General features: G+C 45.0%; 1 protein-coding gene across 2 annotated transcripts; it reads right to left on the bottom strand.

The window, feature by feature from the left end:
• Positions 1–841: 841 nt before the first annotated feature.
• LOC120809458 (fibroblast growth factor 6) lies at positions 842–9,029 on the bottom strand. Of its 2 annotated transcripts, none has more exons than XM_040163276.2 (3): positions 8,454–9,029; positions 7,784–7,887; positions 842–4,747 (listed from the first exon to the last, which is right to left on the bottom strand). In XM_040163276.2, the coding sequence occupies exons 1-3, from the start codon at positions 8,800–8,802 to the stop codon at positions 4,571–4,573; spliced, it is 630 nt and encodes a 209-aa protein (XP_040019210.1). In that variant the 5' UTR covers positions 8,803–9,029; the 3' UTR covers positions 842–4,570. The 2 variants fall into 2 exon arrangements, with proteins under 2 accessions (XP_040019210.1, XP_040019211.2); XM_040163277.2 differs by lacking the exon at positions 842–4,747 and adding an exon at positions 6,130–7,392.
• Between the last annotated feature and the right edge of the window lie 1,957 nt (positions 9,030–10,986).

Raw genomic sequence — 10,986 nt, 5'->3', positions numbered from 1 at the left:
CTGTGGTCAATTGAAAGTGTTCCATAGCGTATTGTTGCAGTTGGTTTACCTTGTTCCTAATGATTTTATGATTCATTTTCTTATTATTGTATACATGCGGCATGTTTTATGTTTTGTTCTTGGTTACAAATGCCTAACATTTTTGTCTTAAAGGCATCTAACCACTATGACCGAAATAATATTGTTTGTCTTTCTTTAATTTGTGGGGAATTAAATGCAAAAGTATACGGTTATAAGTAAACGGTAACATTGGTATTTATAACACAAAAAACAGTAATCGTATGGTAACAAACTGTAATCCAATATACGACAACATACCGTATATTACGGTAAATAAAACCGTAAGTTACTAGCGTCGACTGCCGGTAAATTGCAGTTAATTCACAGTAAAATTGGTTTTAAGTTTCTGGTAACATACAGTAATCCATTTTACGGTAACAGTGTAAAAAACATTTACGGTATTATACCGTAAAATAACGGTAAATTCCTGGCGTCCTTGCTGCCTGTAAAATACCGTTAATTTACGGTGGTTTTACAGTGTACCACTCATAATACCCTCCCATAATACCCACTCATGATACACACTCATAATACCCACCCATAATACCCTCTCATATGCCCACTCATATACCAACTCATAATACCCACCCATAATACCCTCTCATATACCAACTCATAATACCCACCCATAATACCCTCTCATATGCCCACTCATAATACCCACCCATAATACCCACTCATAATATCCACTCATGATACTCCCTCAGTGACTTTGGCTCCTCCTGTCATCTGTGTTCAAGCCTCAAGCAAACACAACTTTAACGCACTGAATCACAACAGCTTTTACAAAAGGTCTTTTATTATCATCTCAGGAATACAGTTGACTGCTGTGCACAGCACATACGTACAAAAATAAGAAGAAAACCATTTGCTATATAGTATTTTAGTTACTCATCGTATTTTTCAGAAACAAATGATTGGAGAAGTCTGTTGTCTCACACTAATTTACAATCATTTCAATAATCGGAACTAAGGCAGAAGGTGAGGTATATGTTAAAAAAGAGGAGGGGGACTCAGAGGAAGCACTCTACCCTCAGTGCAGGAATAGAAAACTGAGAGAGAAACACAAAGGCTGCTGGCACACAGGGACACACACACACACACACTCAGGAGCTCTCTCACGTGTACACACACACACACACACACACACACACACGTTTGAACCCAGATCCTTCCATAGACCCCCGGTTCCCTGTGAGCCTGAAACACATTTTAAAACCAGCTGAAGGTATGAGAAGCACAATGGCAAAATCCAGACACTGGATCCTTAATCAAAGGGCGGAACGCACACGTAATCCATTCTCCGTCTGCATTAAGGAGGCGTCAGTGTTAACGGATGGTGTACCAGTGACAACCACGCTCTCAGTTTCCACTGTATCGTACAACCTCTTTCTGCCTCTCGAAACGTATCAGGTGTCCCTTACTAGTGAAGGGAGCCATTGTAACTTTACAATTCCCACTTGATTCATCGCTTCTTGTGCCGGTAGCGTCCTCTGAAACATACCATAATAAATCAGAAATTACATCACGTAATAATGACAATGTTATCATCAAAAACAAGTGTTTCTGAGAGCTTGTTTTGATGGAAGCTGAGCACGGGGAAACAGCATGTACCCCATGTTCAGTAAATATTATATAAAATAAATATTATAATATTTAATATTTTGACAAATTAGCAAAAATACTTCTCCAGCCAAATCCTCACTGCCACAAAATCAGTTCAGAAGAAAAATCTGATCATAGTGAAGCAATAAATAAAATCACAATGAGTAATGTGATGCTAAAGGGAAGAAAAAGAAAGTCATTCTCCTGGATCACAGCATTTACCGCACAACTTGTTGACCTCAAGTGTCCCTTTCCTGGAAGCATTTGATTCTCTATAAGTAGACTTTTTGCTACATAACGACACGCTCAAATCACAGGCAGTGCTTTCTTTTCTTTCACACGTCCCTCCCGCCTCGTTCTCCTCCTGTGAAGAGAGTACAGCACATCAGCTCGCACAGACTCTGCCCCGTTATTCCTGACAGCAGAGATCTGATACCATCTCTGCTGTCGCTTTGGCAGAAACAGGACATCGGGACACATGCATGTAGAGACACACACACACACACATACACACATGCTTACAAAGACTCCAGATAGCGCTCTGTCGTCTCTGCCACTAGACATAAAAGCTGGAGCTTAAAGGGCACGTAAACCATTGCTCACAGACATTTTGTCAACGCGTTGCAGTGATGTTCGAAAGGGCATGAGGTGAAATATGATAACTATACAACTCTAATAGCCATGCTACGTTTCTTTCATCATATGACACCAAACTGGCCTGAGTGCTGGTTCGCTACTGACAGGATATTGCCGATCAAGTGCCGAAATAGCAAAACGTGTCTCAAAATCATAAAGATAAAATCTAGCTCTCTCACACCACATTTCCACATTAAAAAGACTCTGCTCGGGAGAACAAGAAAAGTGCAGAATCCTTCACGTCTTTGTTATACAGTACAAGACAACCATTCACGTCTTGAAATAGCAGGCGCAGAGCTCTGTGACCGACCAAAGCCGTCGAGATGGACCAGAAAACGTGCCTCGGTCAGTAACACAAAGGCCAGGAAGCACAGGTCTTCGACCTTGGTACAAAAATGGCTCAGATGAGCGGGACAAGAATCCCAGGGCCCTCGACCGACGAGGGGCCCGCTAAGTGTGATGCTCAGGTATTTTACCCCACATTATTCACATCCTCGCCAAGTTAAGCAAACAACCAGTGCCACATGCCGAGTGCCATCTAAGTCATCCGCACATCATTGCTATCTTCAACTTTGCTCGCTCTTTGTCCTCCTCGCCCCCTTCGTCTCTGAAAGAGGAGCCCGAGCAGTTGTTGAATTCAAGTATGGTATGCTGCATACACAAAGCCCGGAGGAACGTTGCCTTTATAACCCTTTGGTTCGCTGCGTTTGGCAAAATTGCTCGTCTTTCTTTGTTTGCAAGAAGCCATCCTGTGACTCAGCGGCCAATCTCAATAATGCGCTAAAAGATCTGGGACCTGTGAGCGCGATCGACATCTTCTAAATGTCCGACGGACTAAGTTACCTGAAGTATTGTTCACATATCCCAGAATCATTAACTCAGAAGTAATTCAAGTTCCATCCAAACCAAACCAGAGAATCTACACTATTTCAAATGAATGCAGTGAACCATCATTTTTACAGGTAATTGAGCACTCAATGATGTTCACTGAAACACCAACACCAGACTTTAAGCTCCAAACATCATCAAACCCGTGTGAAAGTCACACAACTCCCATCTTCACTTTTAAATATGAAGTCAAGGTTCCAGACCAGAAGCGACAGATTCTGACAATGAAACCGAACTCAAGGGAAATATACAGGAGGGCATTTCGTTTCATAGGTCTGGTATATTCTGTATATTCTGTTACAGAAGCACCCTTGACCTCGGACGATGAAAAAAAAAGAAAGCCTTTCAAATCGAGGAGCTCTTAAACTGAGAAAGTCCACATTTAGACTTGAAAGTAACGCATGCCGACATATTTACTAAAAAGTCGCACATTCAATCTGGCCTGACGATCCGGTCACATTTGTGTAAATAAAACCTGGGATTGTCAAAGCTCCCTTGGAAATGATAGGGGGCGGATGGGTGCCGACTCTAAATCTAGCTTCCCATATTAACAACGGCCTCCACTGGGTGCCTGTGCAGCATAGTCTTGATTCCCTAATTGGTCTAATTATGGAAAGCAAATAAAGTGGAGAAACCTCCGGCCCTCTAGGAATTGGGCTCAGGCCTCCTGGTGGTGTCTGAGGAGGCAACCACTTGTGTTTCATTCCTATTTCTGACTTGAGCTCCGTGTTTCTCGCATGCAAGGGCAAGGGCAAGGGGGGGGGGCGCAAGTAGGAACTCAAGGCACCGCCACCTCATGACGAGGCATGAACATAAAAAACACACCGCCATATTCGCAAGTGCCCTAGTTGCCCTGACAGTGACAGAGACAGTTGAACTTAGACAATGGGAAGCGCTCAAATCCTCGATGGATGACATCGAAAAGGCGTTTTCAGTAAACAGGCGTTCTTCTCTGTAGAAATTTCATGCACACATTTTTTCTTTTTCTTCTTCCCCTTCTACTTCTCAGGAAACGGTGCTTTGAGGTAATAATGTATCCATTTGGTGGACTGTCATCCACTGACAGGGCAAGAGGTCCACCAATTCCGGCAAGCACCCAGAGAAACTGAGGAGATGAAGGGCACCTGTCCATCCCCATCATGTCACAAAATGATCAAAATCAAAAAAGCAGCAAAGAATGGCATCTCCATCATTTCTAATACAAAGGAAGCTACCCAAATATACATATAAAGTTTGAATAAATACTATCAGATATAGTGGTGTTTCTTTCTTTTACAGTCTGTGTCGTCTTCTGTGTTTGTACCTACGTATACGGCATCTATGTTACCTGGGAAATAATCCACATGTGCAAATAAGTTTGTTATTGCCCGTTTTCCGCTCATCATATCCGGGGTAGGAAGTGCGTTACAGTCATGGCGGTCGTGGCCTTGTTCCCTCTCTTCACGCGGCCATGCTTGCTGAGCGCTATGTAGGAGCCTCTGTGGACCAGAGACTCATAGGCGTTGTAGTTGTTCGCGAGCAAGCTCTCCTTGAACTTGCACTCGTCATGGAAGACTGTCTGGAGAGGACAAAGAGACAGACGGAGTGTCTTTTAATGGACCGCTCAAGAAACGGGCACTTTGTAGTTTGGAGGGATGGGGGCAGACGGAAGATGAAATATTGAATAAAGCTCAAAGATGAGATCACACACAGCCTTGTTACCGTTATCTTTGTGCAATCTTCCAGCAATGCTAACAGCTCTTAATATGAGGCGTATGTAGTTTGCTCCTAAAAGTATTAATTAAAAGAAACACAGTGAGCCACATCCACTAATAAATGTGCTAATGTTCAACATTAAAGGAAGCTCTTTGGAGGGTTAGTATATTAACTGATTTATTTTCAATTTGACTGAACTGCAGAACTTAAATAAATAGATTTACATTATTTGAGATTTGCTGTCTGTAGGGTAAAAGGCTGTACCAGGAGAGTTCAGCTTAGCTTAAAGACTTGCAGCAGGGGGGTTGAGTCCAAAGGTAACAAAGTACGCCTACTACCACCTCTAATGCTCCCCATACCACAGTATAACACATTATATCTGTCATCCTGCTAATGAATCCAAAAAACGGAACAGTTTTTTTCAGATTGTTCTTCAATAATTTAAAGAGTTTTTTTAACTTCCCAGTTTGCTCCCTTTTTCCACTCTTCATGCAAAGCTAAAAATAATGCTCCGCTGGCTCCAAGATCAATTGGTAGGAAAGCACATCAATCTATTTTTACAAACTATTCCTTTAAAAAGAAAAAAAATGTTTCTGGAATTTTCAAACAATACAATTAAGCACCGTATTTACCTTTGATATCTATCATAAAATAGACAATATGAGGATTTTAAGTACAAGAGTCCTGATCACTATTCTAAACATAGAGCCCTGCTACATAAGATATTCTCTAAACAGACAAATCTGTCACTGAACAATACCACTGCTAACAGTGTATGACGTGTGCAGCGTGCAGCAGCAGAGCAAATACTCTCCCTCGGGAAGCCATGGGGCATAATTCAATCTCTTATCGGATCATCAGCCAATTCACAAGCTGATGCTTCATCACTCGAGACCAGATAACCGACTCGCATCGGGTCTGTCAAACATGTTGACCACAGAGTGCGAGGCAGCGGCCATGTGTCAGCAGGGCTCTACTAAACGCTTTCCTCCCCCTGCACCAGCCACACTCATATATTAATAGCTGCCCGTGCTCCAGAAGCAGACAAACTACATTCATTCTAATGGATTAAAAAGTTCAAGTTACAATTACATTTACATTCAATCAATAAAACGCTGTTTCTTTGTCGGCGATGCAATAAATATATATATATATTTCAATAAGGTGCATATGTGATTACACAAAGTAAACTGCCACCAGCATTTCATATTTCCAAACACTCACCGCAATCATCAGGAGAACAAATGAGGGTTTTTGTAAAGTTTAATTAATACATAGTAGAAGGTAATTAGTGGCACACTTTCTCTTCAGCCTGTGAAAGATCAAGAACAAGGTTTCTGTATCAGCCATTTTAAAATGTGAAGAAAAAATAACATAGAGGGCATTAACGAAAGAAATATGCGACATCCTCACTGACCTAAAATATGTCAAAGCCACTTCATTGTTTGCGTTGAATGTGACCTTTTAGATTGCGAGTGGGGCCTGATGGGCTATCGGGATCCCAGTGGGGGACTTTAATGGTCCATGTCTTTCTAGCTAGCTAACGAGGGACTGATATTGAACTTAAGTTAATGTAAGAACAGCAATACTGATTCGTACCCCTGGATCAAAGAATTGGAAATAAAATGTTTGGGACACATGGACCCAACAACGTATTCATATTTCAAGCAGGAAATTATCAAAATAGATCATTCAACCATGTGTCAAACGAAAACTTGGTTACGTGAACATATACTATATAGAAATATGTTTTTAAAAGGCCTGTTTTGATTCTCATGTCTTATTTTGTAGCGTAAACTGTCTGGACAGCAAGTGGCTGTACAGACAAAGATCTGTCAGAAAGGCAGGTAGGATTTTAAACTAACAAGCAGATAAAATGGGTTTAGTGGCAACAACGGACGTTTCCTCTCAGCTCAAGGGCGCGTGGAAATCTGGGATTGAACAATACAATCGTCAAACTGAAGAAAACAGGATTGTTCTTGGCAGAATTCTAACAAAACACTGCGGAAGGCTCGTTGTCTTGAACAGTCTGCCGGCCTGTCAAGATGCATATTTGAGACTAATTGAGGCTCCAGCTCAAGCAGCAATTATTAAAAACTGACTTTTGGATTACATGTACAACGTTTACATAGATGAGGTTGATCAACAGATGACAAATGCACTGTTCAGTGCTGCTCGTGGGCTGATTTGATGTTGAGGAACTCTAACTTGGTCTTTTGAAGGTCCCCTGTGTCATTACGGTAAAAACACATGTCCTCAGGTCTTCATTGTTTGATTTTGTATTATTCCTGTTCCCATTTCTGCTGATGGGGGCTGCGGCTTGGGTGTGATATATCGATGGGATGTTTGGATCGTATCATTTAAATCTTCCACGGTGAATACATTGCCAAATCACCACTGCTAAAATCAAGTAGAAATCTTTTTTTTTGTGTGCCATGTTGGAGGTGGGAGGAGCTGCGGTGGTGAGTTGGCCTGGTCCTCCCAAGGATGGTGTGATGTGCACTCGCCCTGCAGAATAAACGCTTTGCCGTTTAAATCGATTTCCAGCTCTGCTGACAAGTTTCATTGCGTCAGGGGGTTTTCCCTCCTCCTCCTCCTCATCCTCCTCCTCCTCCTCTTCCTCCTCCTCACACACGACCACATTACAGGCGCGTGGACTGAACCTTGCATCGGTTAACCTCATCATTATTTACCCCTAGGGGACCGGGCCTAGCACACTTGCTTTAAATGGAGCTTAATAAATTCCTAATGAAATTAAAATATGGGGATTTCGCAGCAGCTCTTCTGCTGGAAGGATAGCATCCCCAAAACACGACTGGCAATCAAAAAGAAGGTGGATCGAGCTGAATATCCCGTAAACTAACATTGCTGGACAGTATGAAATATAGTGCGCACCTACCGTTCCGTACAACCTTCCACGGCTGTTCATTGCGACAAACATCTCGCTGCTCACCCCACACAGGCTCACCACTCCTCTGTCCACCGTAGAAATCTCTAATAGACCTGAAGCAAGACAAAGCGTTACAGCATTTAGAGTGAAAACCAAACGAAACACCAACCGATCGTGACATTGTGCTCTCTCTCTCTCTCTCTCTCTCTCTCTCTCTCTCTCTCTCTCTCTCTCTCTCTCTCTCTCTCTCTCTCTCTCTCTCTCCCTCTCTGCGTCTATGGGTGTAACCTTGCAGATTGCTGCGCAGCATACGGAGCCTTTGTTCTGCATCCTTCACCCCATCTTAAATTTGCACCCAGGCGCGTGCCAATTAAGCGCATTCTCGCGGTTACCGCAGTAATTGCATGGACGTGCACTGTGCCATTAGTCTCCGGACCGCCCTCACGGGGCTGCGTAAAAATAAGTTGTGTCTAAAAGCGTCGATACATTCATGTCATGGTTGAGCTCCGGGAGGAGGGGGAGGAAATGAAGGGGCTCAGCCCTAATAGATACTTTATGACATATGATCATGCACGTTGAAAGAGGGGGTATAGACTACCCCGCTCATCATAGATCCATGCGCACTGACTCGCCCTCTCGTTCACGTCCATTGCATTACATCGGTGGAGGTATAACTCACTGTACTGGTTTTCATTATGTACACCGTTTATCCTGCCGTCGGGGAGGACCTGGAGGTGAAACCCGATGCCCACGTTGCAGTAGAGCCTCCGCACTCTCTTGATGCCCAGCAGATAGTCACTCTCCCAGTTGAGCTCCGGTTTCTCCCCGGAGATCCCCAGTACGGAGCGCGAGAAAAGCGTCTCCCATCGTCTCTCCAGTAAAGTTGCGTTTGTCCTGCTGCTGCTCGGTAACGGGTACGCTGACACGACCCCCAGCAGAAAGCCCAGGAGGACCACCGCGGTCAGCGTCCAGTGCGGCGTGCCGGCCTCGCAGGACATACTGACGAGGAGCCTTTGCGCAACGGCCATCCGGTTTACCTTCGGCCCACGTGGTCGATATTAATGACCCTAAAAATACCGCTCTTCTTGTTTTGCTTCCTTCGGCATGCTGGCCTAGGGGGGGTTATTTCTGGAGCGCGGATCGGGGCTTTGGGCATGAAACGCAGGACCCGGTGCAGAGGAGGAGAGGAGTCGGGAGAGTGCGCGGCAGAGCTGGAGGTGATGGTGATGGTGATGGTGAGGTTGGTGGTGGTGATTACCATGTTTTGCAGCGCATCTCTCTCCCTCTCTCTCTTCCCCCCCCCCCCCCCCCCCCCTCTCTCTCCTTCACACACACACACACACACACACACACACACACACACACACACACACACACATGCACACACACTCTCTCCTCTCTCTCCCTTTCCACCCCCCCCCCCCCCCCCCCCCTCCCCGCCTCCCCCGCCTGTCTTCCTCGCGGTAATAGTTCAGGATAAATCTTCTGTACCACTCACTGAAACCCCCGGTTCAGCCTCATCAGGCGCATCCCTGCATCCCTATAGATGGAATCGTGCTGACTTCGCCGCGGGGACAATACGAGGGTAGAGGGAGGGTGCTGACAGCAGGGGAACATACTGGCGAGGGAGAAACACCCCACTGTCACTGTTGGGACTTGAGGCGAGGAGAAAGCTCATTGGTGGCGTTCAGTAGGGCCGTGAGACGCGACGGGGCACGCGGGCTGCTCCCAAATTGGGTCGATGGTCATATGTCTGTCAGGCCGCTTCCTTATTTAGAAGGAAGGTGTAAAAACAGGCCCGCTTGTCACCGGAGAGCAATGACAGGGCTCTTGTGATCCCACTTCTTCTGCTGTGCCGTTCAAGAACTCTCTCTCTCACCCCCCCTCCCTCTCTCTCTCCGTCTCTCACTCTCTATAAATCTGTGTTTTTGTGGGAACACGATGCTGGACCAGAGAGCCAGCGGGGGGGCCCACCAGGCCATGGCCGGGCTGAGATCAGGGATCAGAGATCAGACCTGCGTGTCGGGGCGACATAAGACATACATACACCCCCGCCTCCCCTAGGCTCTATACGTCTTTGTAAAGTGTGCATACATTAAATATATGTATTTGTAACAGTACATCACAACCCCAATGCATCTTCCATGGCGCACTGGTGAGAACCGAGGAGCACACCGGAGAGGCCCGTCATGAAATGGTGCACATTGTCAGCGTGCCATTGCCCTGCGACGTGAAAGCCTGTCGTCTTTTCCATGTAACAGAGAATGGCACCAGCAGCGTGCCCATGCGTCACTGAGGCCAGCGCAGTTGCGCAGCAGCGGTCTCTCGTGCACGCGTCAGTTCCCCGGGATCTCCAAAGGAGGGCACCATTTCCAAATCCAATTTTTAGCACTCTTAGCTGTCAGTAGATCCAACTCCAAAGAGCCCGATTCTTTACGCGTCATAACACCTATACGTATATGTATCCAGTGGCGGGTGTTCTCTGCTGGCCTAAACAGAATCTAGTTTATATATATCATTATTATTATTATCCGGCGGCTTGTTTTAAAGAGAGCTTTTATCCAATCAGATTCAGCCCCAGAACTCCTCAGAGGTCTTCAACAGGGGGTCCTCGACCCCCAGGAGGTCCGCTGAGGTACTGCAATTTTTGGTTGATAAGACAATATATTTTTTCAACAATTCCCCCCCCCCCCACAAATTTAAATGTCTTCAGAATCAGAATCGTATTTATTGTCTTTAAATACACATTAACATGAATAACATGAACAGATTGTAGCGAACGGATAAATTGATGGAGAACAACACACACATTCAGCTTCCCACAGCAGCTCTCTCAAGCTGGGCAAACTCCGTAGAATAGGGGGTCCCTGCTCCATCTCGCCATCAGTTTGGGGGACCTCTGCCTGAAAAACGTTAAAGACCCCTGCTCTAGGTAGCTTCTCACATCAACGTGTATTGGGACGATATTGTTGATCGTCTGAAGTCCTCAGCCAATCAGATCTTTAGTTTGTCATGCTGGGCGTGTTCTCTGACGTGCCAGTGGCACAGAGGTCGCCTCATAAATCAATCTGTGCGCTGTGATTGGTCAGCGGGTATCAGTGTATTTAGAGTTCAAGTTGAGCTTTGTCTGTAAATAGTGAACAGCATTCGGTAAAATAACTGCTTTTGTGTCTTCAGTAATGTGTTACTTTGTCTGTCGTTTTGATTATAAA

This window comes from Gasterosteus aculeatus, chromosome X (assembly GCF_964276395.1).
Source record: "Gasterosteus aculeatus chromosome X, fGasAcu3.hap1.1, whole genome shotgun sequence".
Taxonomy (NCBI): domain Eukaryota; kingdom Metazoa; phylum Chordata; class Actinopteri; order Perciformes; family Gasterosteidae; genus Gasterosteus; species Gasterosteus aculeatus.
Note: the sequence above shows the minus strand (reverse complement) of the source record. Positions and strands in the feature narration are given on the sequence as shown.

What these genes read in the sequence shown, in the direction of transcription:
- LOC120809458 (XM_040163276.2), bottom strand. Translation starts at nt 8,802, where the DNA reads ATGGCCGTTGCGCAAAGGCTCCTCGTCAGTATGTCCTGCGAGGCCGGC. An exon ending in ACATAATGAAAACCAGTACA is followed by an intron (nt 7,888 to 8,453) that starts GTGAGTTATACC and finishes GTCTTGCTTCAG; the next exon opens with GTCTATTAGAGATTTCTACG. An exon ending in GTGGAAGGTTGTACGGAACG is followed by an intron (nt 4,748 to 7,783) that starts GTAGGTGCGCAC and finishes TGTCCTCTCCAG; the next exon opens with ACAGTCTTCCATGACGAGTG.